The sequence below is a fragment of the Vombatus ursinus genome, unplaced genomic scaffold (genome assembly GCF_900497805.2).
Source record: "Vombatus ursinus unplaced genomic scaffold, bare-nosed wombat genome assembly UNPS02014932.1, whole genome shotgun sequence".
Classification (NCBI taxonomy): domain Eukaryota; kingdom Metazoa; phylum Chordata; class Mammalia; order Diprotodontia; family Vombatidae; genus Vombatus; species Vombatus ursinus.
This window is the reverse complement of record NW_020954710.1, coordinates 15,771,948-15,789,898: the sequence shown is the minus strand read 5'-3', so window position 1 is coordinate 15,789,898 and position 17,951 is coordinate 15,771,948. Positions and strand designations below refer to the sequence as shown.

The window sequence follows — 17,951 nt, the reverse complement described above, 5'->3', positions numbered from 1 at the left end:
TGTCTTCCCACAACCCCTCCAACGTTGATCATTTCTCCTTTTTGGTTATCTTTGCAAATCTGATAGGTTTGAGTTGGAACCTCAAAATTGCATTAATTTCATTTCTCTAGTAGTGATTTGGAGCATTTTTTTCATATGGCTATATATAGCTTGGATTTTTTCCCACGGGAACTGGCTGTTTATATGTTCGGACCATTTATCAATTGGAAATTACTCTTATTCTTATAAATCTGAATTGTCACCTTGTATATCTTGGAAAAGAGACCTTGACCAGAGAACCTTGCTGCAAATATTTTTTTCCCAGCAAATTACTTCCCTTCTAATCTTACCTGTATTGGATTTGTGCAAAAATATGTAAATTTTGTGCAATTAAAGTTGCTTATTTTATCTTGTATGGTTCTCTCTGTCCCTTGTTTGGTTATGAACTCTTCCCTTTTCCATAGATCTGACAGGTAATTTCTCCTTTGCTCCACTAACTTATGTTGTGACCGTTTATGTCACGGTCACGGATCCTTTTGGAATTTAGCTTGGTATAAGGTAAGGGGTGTTGGTTTAACTCTGTTGTTCATTCATGCCCGACTCCTCCTGACCCCATGGACCATCCGTAGCACTCCAGGCCTTTCTGTCTTCCACTGTCGCTCAAAGTCTGTCTGAGTTTGTGTTCATTGTTTCCATGACGCTGTCCATCTCATCCTCTACTGTACCCTTTACTTTTGCCTTCAATCTTTTCCAACATGAGGGTCTTTTCCAATGATTCCCATCTTCTCGTTATGTGGCCAAAGTCCTTAAGCTTTAGTAGTTGACCTTCCAGTGAATAGTCTGAAATAATTTCTTTAAGTATTCACTCATTCTTCTCCTTGCTGCCCAGGGGACTCTCAAAACTATTCTTCAGTACCACAGAGTGTCAATTCTGCAACCTTCAACTTCCCGTATGGTCCAACTCAGTCATACACTACTACTGGAAAAAGCCATAGCTTTGACTGTATGGACCTTTGTTGGCAAGGTGGTGTCTGCTTTTTAGTGTGCTGTCCAGATTTGCCATAGCTTTCCTTCCAAGGAACAAGCATCTTTTAATTTTGTGGCTGCAGCCTAATTTCTGCCTTACTGCTGTCTAGTTTTCCCATCAGTTTTTTTTTTTAATCAAATACTAAGTCTTACCCTAATAGCTGGGGGTCTTTGAGTTTATTGAATACTAGGTTTCTAGCTTCATTTGCTTCTGGGTATTGTGTACCTAATCTGCTCCACTTATCAGTCTCTCAGTTTTTTAACCAATACCAAATTGTTTTGAGAATTACTGCTTTGTAGTACAGTCTAAGATCAGGAACTGCTAGGGTTCCATTCGTTCTCATTTTTTTTTTTCATCATTTCCCTTGAGATTTTTAAACTTTTCTGCCTCTATATGAATTTCAGTGTTATTTCTTCAAGTTTTATAAAGTAGTCCCTTGGTAGTTTGATCAGTATGAGACTAAATAAGTAAATTATTTTGTGCAGTATTGTCATTTTTATTATATTGGCTCAGCCTATCCATGAGCAATGAATATTTCTGCAGTTATTTGCCTCTATCTTTATTCCTATAAGCAGTAGCTTGTAATTGTGTTTATGTAATTCTTGTGTGTATCTTGGTAGTTAGACTCTCAAGTATTTTATACATTCTGTAGTAATTTTAAATGGAATTTATCTTTCCTGCTGGGTTTTATTGGTACTGTAAGGAAATGCTGCTGACTTATATGGATTTATTATATATCCTACAGCTTTAGTGAAGTTATTATTTCAGTTAATTTTTAGTAGACTCTCTAGGGGTTTTTCAGTAAACCATCATCTCACCTGTAAGAAAGGGATAATTTGGTTTCTTCTTTGTCTCTGCTTATTTCTTCCATTTCTTTTTCTTGTCTTATTATAGTAGCTAGTTTTTCCTAGTACTTTGTCAAATAGAAGCAGTGACAGTAGACATCCTTATTTTACCCCTGACCTTAATGGAAAACATTTAAGTTTATCCTGGCTACATATAATGATGGCTCTCGGTTTTAGATATATGCAATTTATCATGTTTAAGCAAAGGTCCATTCCTATGTCTTCTAGTTGTTGTTTTTTTTTTTAATAGAAATGGTGGTTGTATTTTATCAAGATCTCTTTCTACATCTATTGATATTATCATGATTTTTATTGTTTTGTTATTAATATGATTAAATTTATTTAAATTAATATGGCTAAATTAGTTTTTTTTTTTTGCAAACCAGCTTTGCATTACTGGTATAAATCCAGCTTGGTGAGACGTTGTCATAAGCTCTTTGCTAATATTTTATTTAAAGTTTTTGCATCAGTATTTATTAGAGATAGTGGTCTGTAGTTTTTTGTTTGTTTTTTTTTCTGTTTTAACTCTTGTTGGCTTAGGCATCAAGACCATAATTGTGTCATAGAAAGAATTTAGTAGAGTCCCTTTTGCTATTTTGGTAAACAATCTAATATTGCAATTAATTGGGGTTTTTGAATGCTGATAGAATTCACTTGTGAATCCATATGGTGCTGGAGTTGTTCTTTTTTTTTTCCTTTGGGAGTTCATTTAAGATTTGTTCAGTTTGTTTTTCTGAAATTTGGTTATTTAAATTCTCTCTTTCTTCTGCTCATCCGAGTATTTTATATTGTTGTAAATTTTCATTTACATCATGTGAGTTGTTGCTCATATCATCACATCATTGGATAGAATAGTTTCAAATAATATCTTTTATTTCTTCTTTATGTATTATACTCCTTTATGTATTATATACTCCTTTTTCATTTTTGATATTGGCAACTTGGTTTTCCTTCTTTTTTTCATCAAATTAGCTGACGATTTATATGTTTTACTGATTTAAAAAAAACAGCTCCTTCCTAGTTTTATTTACTAATTCAGCGGTCCTGTTGCTTTTTTAATCACCTGCTCAGGTAAGCCTAGGTAGCATCTGCAGGTTAATTGTCCAGGGAAAAGGGGTTGACTCTGGGTGTTTTTGAGAGGAGAGAGAGAGAGAGAGAATGAGAATGTGGTTCATAGATTCACAGCTGGAAAGGACCTTCACAGTCATCTAGACTGACCCCCTCATTTTATAGATGGGGAAACTGAGGCCCAGAGGGATGAGGGGTTTATAAATCTGGAACTGGAAGAAAACTTTGATCCAGTTTGATTCAGTTGAACTCCTAATTTTTACAGAGGGGGAAACTGAGTCCCGGGGAAGTTAATGTGCTTCTGTACTCCAAGAAAGGTAGCCTGGTCTATTAAAAGAGAGAGTAGTGTAGTCAGTGACTGGAGTGCCACATATGGAGTTAGAAATACTTGGGTTTGGGGTAGCTAGGTGGCACAGTAGATAGAGTGCTAGCCCTGGAGTCAGGAGGACCCGAGTTCAGATGTGGCTTCAGACACTTACTAGCTGTATGACCCTAAGCAAGTCACTTAACCCCGATTATCTCAAAAAAAACAAAAAAAAAAGAAAACCTTGGGTTCAAATCCCACCTCTGGCACTTCTCCATGGGTCACCCTGAGGAAGTCACTTCATTTAACCTCCTTCATCCTCAGTTTCCTCACCTGGAAAATGGGGATAGAGATGACCATTACCTCTCGGGGTAGTTGAGAGGCTCAAAGTACCTTACGAACTTGAGCTGATTTTTGATATCTAGGCAGATCCCCAAAGCCATGGGACACTCTGCCTCCTCATGTCTGCCTCCTGGCTGCCTTCAGGTCCCAGCTGAAATCCCACTTTCTGCAGGAAGCTTCTTCTAGTCTCCCTTAATGCTAATGGCTTCCCTCTGAGATTTTTCTTCGTGTATGGTTTGTTTGAACATACGTATGTCTGCTTGTTGTCTCCCCCATTAGATTGTGAGCTTTTTCAGGGCAGCGACTCTCTCTCGGGCCTATTTCCAGCCCTAACAGGCTGACACTTTGTCCCTGCATGCATGACGTGTTATATTGGCCTTTGAGGTTTGCAGAAAAGGTCCATACGCATGATCACTCTGTGGGGTACGAATGACAGGTCATTAGGCCCATTTTACAGACAGGAAGCCGGAGCTCAGAGACGTTGGCTGATGGGGCCAACATTACCCTCTAATATGTGTTAAAGGTGGGATTTGAATCAGGCAATCATTAAACATTTATTAAGCACCTTAGAGTCAGATGGTATAGGCTCAAATCTAGTCTCTGCCTCAGTTTCCCCTCTCTGTAAAAATAAAGAGATTGTTTAGACTAGATGACCTCGCTGTCCTTTCTGCCTCCAAATCCACAATCTTGTGATGAAAGGCTTAGTGAGAAAGTTACTAAAATTTCTCTGCAGGACAAAAAAGGAGAGAATTTAGTTCAGCAAACATTTATTAAGCACCATCTGTGTGCCAAGCACTGTGCTAAACATTGAGTAGGGAACAAAAAAAGGCAAAAGACAGATAGTCCCTGCCCTGAAGGAGCTTGTAATCTAGTAGGGGAGACAGCGTGCAGTAAGTGTATACAAAGCAGGGCTATAGAGAGGATAAATAGGAAATAATGAGCAGAGGGAAGGGGGTGGAAAGGCTTCCTGTGAAAGATGAGGTCTTAGCTGGGACTTCTGTATTGATGTCTGTAGTCCCTGTTCTCATTATGAGCCCATGACTTGGGTCTGGAGCCCCTGGGCTCCTCCTCCCTGGCGGCCTTGCTTCCGTCCTGATTCACTGAATCAGAGCTGGGTATCCTGCTGGTATCTCCCCAGCCGCCCCCCTTCCTGCCCCCTCCCGTGCCAGCACAGGCAGGAAGCTGTGAGTAAATACCCCTGGGCAGAGAAGGAGTTTCCCATGCCATCACAGGAAGGTTCCCCCCATGCATCCCCCCAGGTTGGCTGCCCCAGTCCCCCAAGGGCTGGGTGTGTGTGCCAAGTCACGAGCCAAGCTGGGTAGGCGGTCAGTCAGCTTCCAAGATGGCCCTCGGGCAGAGAGGGCACCTAGGTGGCAGCAGCCTGGGCGGGGCAGGGTGGGGTGGGGCCATCCCTGGGAGGCTTTGGAGATGCCCCAAGAGGCATTGACTCACCTGGCAGTGCAGGAAGGCCAGTGGGGGAGGACTGGCCAGTAACCGTGCCCTACACCGCCTCCCTTGTACTCCCCAGAGAAAAGGGGATTTCAGCTTTGGCTCGCCTTCCTGCCCATGTTCGCTCTCACACCACTGGCTTCCTTCAGTCTCCAACAGCAGAGGAGAACATGCAGATAGAACCAGGGCAACCCCTCAAAATCCTCCCAGGTCTCACTGCCTGATCTCAGTTTCCTTTGACACCGTCTATCTCTGCCCTTTTCTTCGTGATCTTCCCTTTCTTGCCCCCTTCCCTCCTTCTCATTTCCCCCTTCTCTTCCCTCCCTCCTTCTCTCCTTCCTTCCTTCCCACTTTCTCATTTACCCCTTCTCCTCTTTCCTCCTTAGCCCTTCTCATTTTCCCCTTCTCTTTTTCCCTCCTTTCTCTCCTCATTTTCCCCTCCTCTCCCCTCTTTCTTCCTTTTCTTCTTCACCCATTCCCTCCTTTCTCCCTTCTCCTCTCCTTCCTTCCCTCCTTTTCCCTTCTCCCCTCCCTTTCCTTTCTCTCCTCTCTCTCCCCATGGTGTATAGTAGAAGGTCCAGTGAATAATCTGAGGACCTGGGCTCAAATCTCAGCTCTGACACTGAGTCACCCAGTTTGTCTGGACCCTGGTTTCCTCATCGGGTCTGAGGACAGGGTTGGACTTTGCTATCTCCTCTGCCCGCTCCAGATCTCGTCTGATGACCAGGGGTGTGGGGGAGGGGAAGAGCGTTCAGGGTGGGCAGTGCCCACGGGAGCGCGTGGCCTGAGCAAGGAATGCGTAGCAGCAGACCTTTACGAGGCCCAAGTGCTGGCTCAGCCATTTGGATCTGGGCAAGTGTCCCACCTGCAGCTGCGGGTGGGCGGGCCAGCCCAGGAAGACTCGTTCCAGGGAGGCACTGCCCTGCCTCCGCAGGGAGGCCCATGTGCCAAGCCGGCCTGGGCCCTATTTGGCCTTCCTTTGTTCTGGGTGTCGACCCGGGTGGGGTCCCAGGCCAGTTGTTCCCAGACTGAAGTGTTTCAGGAGCCCCTTGGTGCGGACTCGTGACCTTTACCCCGTAAACTCGCCCGATCCTAACGTCCCTCTGGCATCCTGCCAGGCGCTTAGGTTGGCAGCCTCCTGGGCTTTCGTGACTCTAGCCAGCCAGTTTCTAGGTCTCACTGCCTCCACCACCTGTCTTAAGAATGTTCATTTATCTCCACTCCCAGGCCCTCCCCAGGACTCTGGCCTCGGCCTCCTCTATGGTCTGCCTGCATCTTACTCTTTTCCCCTCTGGTCTGTGCTTAACCTTAACCTAGAGCCCACAGAATCGCTTTCATTGAGCTCCTACTGTGTGCTAGGGACGCTGTTAGGTGGTGAAGATACAAAGACTGCCGTCCCTCACTGGGAGCTCTTGAGAGGCAGGGTACAGAATATACTCAAATATATAAATAATCCAAACTAACAGCTAGCATTGATTAAGTACCTACTATGTGCCAGACACTGAGACAGGGGAAGGAGATACACATACAGAAAATGACAGTCCCTGCCCTCGGGAGCTTACAGTCTGTTATAGACACAGATAAGGAAATGAAGCCAGGTCCTGATTGGCGTGAATAATGAATCCCTGCAAGTGGTCACATATATTCACATATTCACTGTTTGAGGTTGAAATCATGTAAAGTATGGTCATTGGTCCCATTCCAATGTAAATATGGCGTATAAATCTACATAATGCATCTCTTCAGGGAATTCCTCATTCACGTGGGACTGGGCCAAATTACAAAGTCATTTGAGGGAGGGATTGCCAACGACAGGAGGTATTGGGAAAGACGTGTTGAGGTTGGCGCTTGGGCTAACTTAAAGGGGGATGGGAATTCTGAGAGGCAGGATAAGGAGGGAGAGCATGGGATTAGCAAAGGTCCAGAGGTTGGACATGGAATTGTGGGGATAGGAAGCAGTTTTGTTAGAATATCAAGTGTGTGAGGAGGGATAATGGGAAATCAGCCGGGAAAGGAGAGGGTTAGCCAGACTGTGAAGGCTTTTTTTCCCAGCCAGTCCTGGTCCTGGCCTTACCTCCAGCCCTTGTCCTTGATCCTGGCTTCCTTACACAGCGGGAGCTCACGCCACTTGTGTCTCTGTGTTCCTCAGGTCGTGGAATCTGGAATTCTGGATCAGCTGTCCCCTGAGGAGCGAAAGCGGCAAGAGGTAAGGGTGGCCCTGGCAGGTGTTTTCTGCGGCCTCCCCAGATGAAAGCTAACAGATGCTGGATGCCCCTTTGCTGCGTGATTGCTTTCTACCTCTGAGAGGAAAGATGACCTCTTATTTGTTCATCTGATGGGGGGGGTGGACAGAGAGAGAGAGAGACAGGGAGGGAGAGAGACAGACAGAGACAGAAAAGGGAGGGAAAGAGGAGGGGGTAGGGGTGGGGGGATGGCAGGGCTGAGGGGAGGTGGGAGATGAATCAGGCCAGGGCTCTGGCCAGCCTCAAGGTGTAGCATTGGAATCCTATCAGGTGCCTGTGATTAAGCTTAATTAATACCATGGAGTCAAGTAATGTGATGTAGTGAGTTAAGGGTTGGGCCTTAGTGTCAGGTTGACCCAGGTTCAATTCTTTGCCTCTGACATGTACTTTGCTGTGACCCTGGACAGGTCGTTTAACTCCTTCAGAGCCCTAGGTTTTTCCCAAGATTTGTCTAAGTCACAGATGGGTTGTGAGCTGTTTTAGCATTTTCCCAGGTGTTTTCCCAGTTGAATTCCCTATGCTGAGGTAGTTACAGATCTTGGACTTATTCCCTTAATAACACTGAGCCCCGCTTCTCTCCTCTGCCACCCCTGAGTCCCCTGGAGAGAGAGAGAATGAGGGAGGCCAGATTTCATCATCATCTTCGTTAGCTAATATTTATATATCACATTAAGGTCTGTGAATTGATGTACAATCATCTCATTTAATCTTCACAACAACCCTGGGAAGTACATGCTGTTATTATTACCATATTACAGATGAGGAAACTGAGGCAGAAAGAGGTTGAGGAATTTACCTAGGTTACACAGCTAGCAAACATCTGAGGCTAGATTTGAACTCTTGGGTCTTCCTGACCCCAAGTCCATCCTGTTGTGCCTCCTAGCTGCCTCCACCTTTCCCCACACTCAGGCCTTCCTGGATGAAGGCTCCCCTTGGCTTTCTCTCCTCATCACGAGCTGCCTTTACCTTTCCTCTGAGAATGGGACTTCCCTTCCTGAGCCTTTGTTCTCCCCCACAGACGAGCTCTCCCCACGTCCCTTCCTCCATGGGCAGCGGCCCACAGTAGATGCAGTGTCCTGCCTAACGAAAAGTGTAGGGGAAGGGACCTTTTCCAAGCCCTGCCTGTCTCATGTGCTTGGTCCTCCATCCCCATGGTGTGTGACCGACTGACTGATGGGCTTCCTCTGTGTGTCTCTGTGTCTGTACGTGGCATCTCTCTACTTCTTACCTCGACCCTTCACCCCTGTCCCTTCCCCCTTTCTCTTGACTGTCTCCCTCTCCATCTTTCCTTCCCGTATCTCCCCATCTGTCTCTCCCTCCCCCTTTCATCTCTCCCTTCCTCCATTCTCTCTCTCCCTCCCCCATCTCTCTCTTTCTCTCACTCCTCATCTCATCCCTCTTTCCACCATCTCATCTCTCCCTCCCTTTCTTTCTCTCTTTCCTCTCCCCATCTCATCTCTCTGCCTCCCCCATCTCTCTTTCTTCCTCTCATCCCTCTCTTCACCATCTCATCTCTCCCTCCCTTTCTTTTTCTTTTCCTCCCCATCATCTCTCCCCCCCATTTCATATATCTCTTTCCTCTCCCCATCACATCTCTCCCCTCCCCCATCTCATCTCTCCCCTCCCCCATCTCTCTCTTCCTCTCATCCCTCTCCACCATCTCATCTCTCCCTCTCTTTCTTTCTCTCTTTTCCTCCTCATCTTGTCTCTCCCTCTCCCATTCCATGTATCTCTCCCCACTCCCCCATCTCCCCCCTTCCCTCTCTCTCTCCCTCCCCATGCCATCGGGCACGCAGGCGATTTTTGAGATCGTCACTTCAGAGTTCTCCTACCTGCACAGCCTGAAGACCCTGGTGACTGAGTTCCTGAGGTCCAAGGAGTTGAGGGGGACCATGACCCAGATGGAGCATCACCACCTCTTCTCCAACATCGTGGATGTCCAGGGGGCCAGCCAGAAGTGAGTTCCCATCTTCCTGCCCTTGGGCACCTGCAGACAGCCCAGCAGGGCCATGGTGCCCACTGGGGAGTTCTAGAGAGGTGGGAGGAAGCCAAGGCCCACAAAGGTTAAGTGACTTACCCAAGGTCCCACAAGTACTAAGTGGTGGTAAAATTCAAACCCAGACCCTCTGAAGCACCTCACCTCCCATCAGGTTGTGCTGTCTGGCAGGGAACCAGTAACCAGCACATCTGAACTCCCATGGCCCAAGAGGTCCAGGTGGGAGACAGCTTGACCTCGGGGTGAGAATTCAGAACTCAAGAGTCACAGGCTTGGGATTCGAATCTTCCTTCTGCTCTCGAACTCCTGGGTGGCTCTGAGCAAACTGCATCCCCTCTTTGGGCCTCAGTTTCCTCAGCTCTGAAATAAAGGGGTTGGACTAAATGAACTCTAAAGCCCCTTCCAGTTCCAAGTCGAGGTTCCTCGGAGATCTGGGGGCCAGTCCTGGGCACTCCCACTTTGTCAGGTCTCTCATCCACCCCCTCCACCCTCAGGGCCTCAGTTTTCTCATTTGTAAAAAGAGGAGCTTGGACTAGACCAGGGGTCCTTAACCTTTCCTGGGTCATGGACCCCTTTGGCAGGCTGGTGAAGCCTAGGGACACCTCTTCACAATCATGGTTTTGTTTGTTTGTTTGTTTGGAGGCGGTCAGGGTTATGTGACTTGCGCAGGGTCACGCAGCTTAGTAAGTGTCTGAGGCCAGATTTGAACTCACACCCTCCTGACTCCAGGGCCAGTGCTCTATCACCCATGCCACCCAGCTGCCCCTCAGTCATGGTTTTTTAATCAGTTGAAGGAAATGCTCAACTTCAGTTAGAAGTTAGTGAGAATAATAGATGTAACTCTTTCCCATCCAAGTTCACAGATCCCTGAAATCTAAGGGTCAAGAACCAGCCTGCACCAAAGCTGTTATTGCACCCCTTCTGTGCTTTCAGGCCCCTCCTCACGCCCCCAAGCTCAGTGCTCACTGGCCGCTCCTTCTCTCCAGTCTTCTGGGATCACCAGTGATGGTCACTTAGAACCTCAGTGTTCTGACTCAGCAGGGAACAAGGTTTGGTAAACCAGAGTCCCTGCTGGGAGCCCTTGCGGGGTAGGCAGGCCGGAACAGGGCACGTCGCATGGCAGAGTTTGGAGGATTAAAGCCGTGCTGCGTGTTGCCCGTCCCTGGCGATGCGGTCAGTTCTTTGCAGCCTGTGGGGGGATACTCAGTCTCGGGTGGCTTTGGAATGGCCGGACTTTGTTGGCTGTGGTTGGCCCCGTACGATGCCAGGCGTCACTCTGCCTGTGAGCTCTGGCCACCTTAGAAAGCGCTCCTGGTTCTTTTTAATAATAAACTAGATGCCACCACGTCTTTCCAAAGGGCTCAAGGCCTTCTCTGGACAGATAGCTGCTCCTCCTCTGTCCTCCTGGAGTCTGGAGAGAGAGGGAAGGAAAGAGGTGCAGAGCAAGGAAGCCGAAGCACAGAGGGTGGGCCAGGGAGGGCCAGCCAGGCTAGGATGGGAGCCCCGGGTGAGCAGGCTCTCAGGCCGGGGCTCCAACCAGCCAGCCTCAAGTTGCAGGTCTGGGGTCAGGTTTAGCCCAGCACCGGTGTCCAGTGGCACTGCCCCCAGGCCTGCCCAGGCTCAGCTCAGGTTGCATCACCAGGAAGTGGAGGAGGGCCCTGGCCACTGTGCCGGCCCTTGGAGGGGGGAGGTTCTGGCCAGACAGCTGGGACACTCCCTGTGTCCAGAAGTGTTCCCTGCTTTCCTGCTGGGGCTATTAACAGATGTCTGCTATGTGCCTGGCACTGGGCTAATACCTGGGGATACAGAGAAATGCAAAAACACAGTGCCTAGCCTCAGGGAACTTACAGTCTAATGGGACAAACACGCAAACAGCTAGGTACAGACAAGCTCTATGTGTAAATTGGAGGTCGTCTCAGAAGAAGGTAGTAGTGTTAAGGGAGACCCGGAAAGGCCTCTTGTAGAAGGTATTTAAGCCGAGTTCTGAAGGAGGCTGAGGAAGTCAGGCAGTGGAGAAGAGGAGGAAAGGCACACCAGGTGTGGAAAACAGCCAGTGCAAAGGTGTGGAGTTGGGAGATAGTGTGTGGAGAAGAGCAAGAATGCCAGTATTGCTGGTTTGTAGAGTATGCGGTAGAGAGATAAGAGGTTAGAAGACTGGAGAAATGGGAAGAAGTCAGTTGATAAAGACTTGTGGTTTGTTTTTTCATTCAATTAGATCGGAAGCTCCCTGAGGGCAGGGACTGTCTTTTGCCTCTTTTTGTATCCCCAGCACTTGGCACAGTGCCTGGCACATAGTAAGTGCTTAATAAATGTTTATTGATTGATTTTAAATGCCAAATAGGGGATTTTATGTTTGATCATAGAGGTAATAGGGAGCCACTGGACTTTAATGAGAAGAGGGTGACGTTCAGACTCGGACTTTAGGAAAATCACTTTGGGTAGGTGAGACTTGGGGGCAAAACCAGGTACCCAGTTTGGACCCATTCTCATTCCTCTCCTGCCCCCCTGTTTGAGAAAACAGAGTGAGATCCAGAAAAGCAAGCGCGCACCGTGTGTGTGTGTGTGTGTGTGTGTGTGTGTTTGTGTATGGAGAGGGAGAGAGATGTACATGTAGAGTAAATACCAATTAACTTGCAAGGGGAGAGTGGGGAGGGAGCTGAAGGACTGGCACCTAGGAGACCAGGAAAAGCCTCCTGTAGAACGTTAGCTCGTGAGCTGAACTCTCAAGAAGTGAGGGCTTCCAGGGGTTGGAGGTGATGAGGGAGACATGCAAAGGTGTGGAGGTGGGAAATGGGGTGTCCAGCACAGGCGGCCGGGAGCTGGCCGGTTTTGCCTGGAACGCAGAGTGCGAGAGGGAGCCGGACTGGGAAGGCTAAGGCGGGGGGGGAGTTTGTACCAGATCCTAGAGGCGCCAGGGAGATTGTTGGGCAGGGCAGTGACGCAGTCAGCGCCATCGTTTGACAGCAGTGGGGAGGATGGATGAGGCCGCAGACAGAGACATCTGGAGGGCAGGACTGGAGGAGGGGCCAAGGTCACCCTTCCAAGCTTCAGCCTCAGAAATTGGCCTGTCCCCCAAACAGCTGGAGCGTCTCCAGAATTCCCCTGAAGCATTGTAGTGGAAAGTGAGCTGGCGTGCACTCTGGCCGTGTCTCCTGTGCCCAAGGGAGCTCTGGGGAGATGCGGAGGCTGGGAATCAGATCGTGGGCTGAGGCCTTTCGTTCTTGGGTAGACACTGTAATAACAACAACGATAATAATAATAATGACCTTAAAATATCGGCTCATCCCTCTGTGATGCCTAAAGGTTTATAAATATAACAGCCCCCTGAGGGGGAAGGCGTGAGAATTCTTATACCCATTTTACAGTTGAGGAAACTGAGGCCCAGAGAGAGAAAATGATGGCAAGTGGAAAGCTCCCTGGAATTGGGATTCAGAAGACCTGGGTCTGATACTAGTTTTGTGACTCTTGTCTAGGCATCTTCCTCTGTAAAATGATGAGGTTGTAAAATGCTCCCTGGGGTCCCTTTCAGTTCTAAATCTACGATGTCTCTGAGCCTTGGTTTCTTCTGTAAGCAAGGGGGGGTGGGCAGCTAGTTGGCACAGTGGATAGAGCATCGGACCTGGAGTCAGGAAGACCCAAGTTCAAATCCAACCTCAGACACTCAGTAGTTGGGTGACAAGTCACTTAGCCCTGTTTACCTCGGTTTCCTTGTCTGTAAAATGAGCTGGAGAAGGAAATGGCAAACTATTGCAGTACCCCTGCTAAGAAGACCCCAAATGGAGTCTCTGTGAGTCAGACATGATTGAACAACAAACAAATGGATGTCCTCTGCCAGCTCTCGGTCTGAGGTCTCTGGGCCTCGGTTTCTTTCTCTGTAATTTTCCAGAGGAGAAGCCTGAGGCTCAGAAAGATTAAAGGAAGGACAGTAGGGTACTTGGAAAAAACTTGAACTTGGAGCCAGAGGCCCCAAGGTTGAATCCTGGCCCTGCCCCTTACTGGGGCTCCTTGATCAACTCCACCTCTGAGACTCAGTTTCCTTATGTGTCAAGTGAAGGAGCTGGGTGAGACAGACCTTCCTTCTCTCAGATCTGTCGTCCTTGCTCACCGATGCGTGGCTAGCGAGCGTTAGTGCCGGGATTTGAACGCAGGTCCCTGGCCTCCAGCTTTGCCCCATAGAGCACTCACTGTCTCTGGTGCCTGGGCTCCTTAAAGAACCCTCACCTGGAGGCAGGTGGGAGGGGAGAGCGCTGCTCATTCTCCTTCCCCCAGGAGGCGACATCCGCTGCCTCCAGGAGAGCCAGGCCTCCCCCCAGCCTCCTCAGGCTGCCAGTGCCCTCTGCTAATGCCCCTGAGCCTGTCCCACCCCACAGGGTGATATGGGATGGGGTGGGGAAGACACGTCACACACACACACGCACGCACACACGCACACACACACCCTTTGGCCCGGTCTGCTGAGGGATCCCAGAGGGCTGCATTTCTCTCCTCTCCTCCCCATCCCCCCACTTTGCTTCCATGAACCTCCTGGGCCTCTGAGACCTTTGCACCCAAGGAACAGCGCAGAGATTCTCATCTCTGCAGGGATTCCCAAAGGAAGGAGTTCTCAGAATCAGGGCACGCATGTCGTGTGAGTATGTGTGTGTGCACACACATGCTCATGCATGTTTCTGTGCACTCACAAGGAAGCTTGCCCCAGCACGGTTGTGTTTCTGGATTGCCTGAGTAAGCTGGGGGGGGGCGGGGGGGGCGTGTCCTCACCACGCCTACCTAAGGAATTACTTTATCGTTATCAAATAAAAGTCCAATCAAACACTTACTAAGTGCCTACTGTGTGCAGAGGTGCTGCTCTTGGTGCTGAGGAGATGGAGATGGAGAGAAACAGTTCCTGCCCTTGCAGAGCTTATTTGCATTAATAATCTCTAGCATTTAAAGAAAGCCTTTAATGTTTGCAGAATTCTTTACAATTATTATCTCAGTTGGTCCTCATGATGACTCTAAGTTGTTTCACATTATTATTATCGTTGTTGTTATTATATTGTGTTATTATCTCCATTTAACAGATGAGGAAACTGAGGCAAATGGCTGCAGTGACTTGCCCAGGGTCGCACAGCTTGGAAGGGTTTGAGGACAGATTTGAACTCTGTTCTTCCTAATTTCAGGCCCAGGGCTGTATCCACTGCGCCCATAGAAATTTTTAGTACCTCCAAAGGGCCTGGCACTTAGTAGGTGTTAAACACATCTTCACTGATTCACTCTAATGGTTTTGGGGTGGGGGTTAGGGTCCTCGGTATACCAGATCACAGAGCTGGAAGGGGCCGCCTGGCCATGTAGCCGACACACTGAGGCCCAGAGAGGGGACGTCGCCTTGGCCAGGGTCAAACCCAGGTCCTCTGACTCTCAACTCATTGCCATCTCACCATGCCCGGCGAGCTCTGGAGCAAAATGAAACCTAATCAATAGTAGTAAGCCATATTTCCCTGTGGAGGTTCACAAAGCGCTTAATGGGCCTGATATGTGAGCCTCCCACAGCGGCCTCGGAGCTCAGGTTTTACAGAGGAAGAGCAGGAGGGACCTGTCCGTGCACAGGCGCGGCCTTTGGACCCACACCTCTGCTGGCGCCGTTCAGACGCTCTGTCCCTTAACGTCTCACTGTCTGTGCAGTCACTCTGTCCTGAACCCAGGGGCCAAGCAGGACCATTGCCTGCTTTGTGGATCAGGGGCTATTCCCCAGGACACGCTGAGGTCTGCAGCTTTATCTGATGGACAGTGGAGGCAGCCTCAGGGCTCTTCCTTCCTCCCTCCCTCCCTCTTTCCTTCTCTCCCTCACTCATCCCTCCTTCCTTCTCACCTGCCTCCCTTCATTCCCTCCCATCCTCCTTTATTCTTTCTTCCCTTCCTCCCTCCTTCCTTCCCTCCCTCCATCTCTCCCTCTCTCCCTCTCTCCTTTCCTTCCCTCCTTCTCTCATTCTCTCCCTCCCTCAGGAGGAGGATCCAGGTGACAGAGAAGCAGACTTTCTTTCAGATGCTTCCAGCCGAGGCTGACCTCTGCCCCCCCCCCCCCCCCCGTGCCCCTGGACTCCCCAGGAATGACCTCTCCCTCCTTAATCTAGTATTTGTTCTGGAGCCCTGTTTGTTCTGGGCGGGGCTGGACATGCCGGGGAAGGAAGAGTTTCAAATTCCGGTTCTCTGGTTCCCTGCCACCACACCCACTGGGGACAGGAGAGTGTTTTCCTTAGCCTTGTCAACGGCAGAATGGAAAAGGGAAGCCCAGAGCTTCCGGGGTCGGGCTGGCGCTGGTCTGTCCCGGGCGGTGCCTCTGAGCAGACCCCATGGGGAGGCGGCCTTGGCAGACCAGGGGCTTTCCCTCTCTGGCGTGGGGTGGCCATGAAGGGAGGACTGGGGAGGCAGAGAGCACCAGGAGGAGGAACCCTGGCTCTGGAGTCCTGGGACCCGGGTTCAAATCCTCTGGGCTGCATCCTCCTACTCTAGGGCTCAGTTTCCTCAAATTTAAAAGGAGGGGATAGGACCCTGTGACCTCTAGGGTTCCTTCCAGCTCTAGACTGTGCCGTCATCCCTGTGGCTCACAATTATTCCAGCAGTGAAGTGTTCCCAGGGACATTGGAAAGCATCTTTATTTTTTTTTTAATAGAAAATCATAAAGTCATATGATGTCAGAGCTGGGAGGGGCCCTAGAACAGGGAATGTCAGAGCTGGGAGGGGCCTCAGAGCATGAAATTTCAGAGCTTCAGGAGACCCTAGAAATAATCTTGTCCAACCACTTCCTTACAGAGAGGAAATGACTTGTCTTGGGTCATACTCAAGGTTCTAAGATAAGCAGGAAAGGTAAAATTTCTTCCTTAAAATAATAATAGTATTGATCCATTTTATTTTTTTTCAGTTGTGTCCAACTCTTTGTGACCCCATTGGGGGATTTCTTGGTAAGATACTGGAGTGGTTTGCCATTTCCTTCTCCAGCTCATTTTACAGATGAGGAAACTGAGGCAAACAGGGTTAGGTGACTTGTCTAGGATCACACAACTAATAAGTGTTTCAGGCCAGATTTGAACTCGGGAAAATGAATCTTCCTGATTATAGGCCCGGCACATTATGCAGTGAGGCACATAGCTACAACAAATGATATAAATATAGTATTTATATTATTTATATATTCAGATTATTGTATATTGCATATTATATGTGAATGTATAAATAGATAATGTTATTTATAGTCACACTATTATCTATTTTATATTGTATTACATATGAGAATATAGAATAATATAAATATATAATGTACAAATAATATAAATGTATAATAATAATTTATGTATCACTTTTAAGATTTGAAAAGCACATTATGATTATCTCATTTGATCCTTTCTCACAACAACCCTGAGGGGGAGGTGCTATTATTATCCCCATTTTACAGATGAGGAAACTAGGACAGACAGAGGTTAAATGACTTGCCCAGGGTCACCCAGTTGGTAAAAGTCTGAAGGTGGATTTTAACTCAGGTCTTCTGACTCCAGGCCCAGTGCTCTACCCACTAGGCCACAACATTCAGATATTTGAATCTTCACTTCCCTAGGCTAAGCATCTCTAATTCTTTCATCCAGTTTCATCTTAGCACGATGAATATTTCTTGACTTAACTTGGTCACTAGTGCCAGTCCCAGCCCTCAGGGAGTGCTGCTCTTTCTGAAATGGGTAGAATAAACAGGACTGAACCCATGCTCCCTCCATCCTTGGTCAGGCCTGGCACCTCAGTGGTCCTGGGTTCTAGGTCTCTCTGAGAGCTTAAAGAACGCATGGGGCCTGGGCCTTGGGACGCCTGGATTCCAAACCCACTTTCGCTTCTTAGTAGCAGTGAGACCTTGGGCAGAGCCAGAATGGATGCTCAGGTGTGGCCTTGCCCAGGTGTGTTGTGCTGTGGGGCAGACTCCAGCTGAATCTTTTTAAGACCCCGGCCCTGATCCACTGTGGCCATAACCAGCTGGGCAAAGGCATCCTCACTGAAGGGCTGCGGTGGTCGTTGATTAGGTGTGTGCAGGGAGGCTTGCTGGGCACTAGAGATAGGAAACAGAAGAAATAGTCCTTGCTCTTAAGGAGCCCATGGATGGATGGATGAATGGATGAATAAGCATTTAATTCAGCTCAATTCAATAAGCATTTATGATGTATCTGCTTTGTGTAGGAGACCTTGGCCTCTGGGAGCTTACTCTCTAATTGGGAAAACAATACACAGAAGGAAGCTTTATCAAGCACCTACTAAGCCCAGATCCTGTGCACTGGAAATACATATGTAAACAAACAATACATGTGTAAGCAGGCAAAGGTCCTCCCCTCAAGCAGTTTGCATTCCGATTGGAGAAGTTGACAAGTAAATGGGAGCAGATTATGTTTGGAAAATGCCAGGATGTGGTTTCTGGAGGATCCGCTCATTTTAACCTTGACACCTGGTGGGGGAAACTAAGCCTAAAGACTGGGGGGGAACCAGCATAGAGATACCCTCTTAGATAACTCCAGGTCCCTTAAAAACCACTATCTGCCTCAGTTTCCTCATCTGTAAAGTAGAGATAATAACACCTACCCCTCAGGTTGTTATCCAGTGAGATATGGTTTGTGTAAAGTTCTTTGCAAACCTTAAAAGCACTAATTAAATACTATTATTGATGACTGATTCTCTCCCTGACCTATCT

General features: G+C 48.1%; 1 protein-coding gene across 2 annotated transcripts in view; it reads left to right on the top strand.

Moving 5' to 3' along the window:
* Positions 1–17,951, top strand: part of LOC114029498 (rho guanine nucleotide exchange factor 16-like) — a 70,110-nt gene that overhangs the window by 30,151 nt on the left and 22,008 nt on the right. For both annotated transcript variants that reach the window (XM_027843968.1, XM_027843967.1), the window contains exons 5-6: positions 7,164–7,220; positions 9,054–9,214. In XM_027843968.1, the coding sequence (XP_027699769.1) occupies positions 7,164–7,220; positions 9,054–9,214 (218 nt within the window). The remainder of the gene's footprint in view (positions 1–7,163; positions 7,221–9,053; positions 9,215–17,951) is intronic.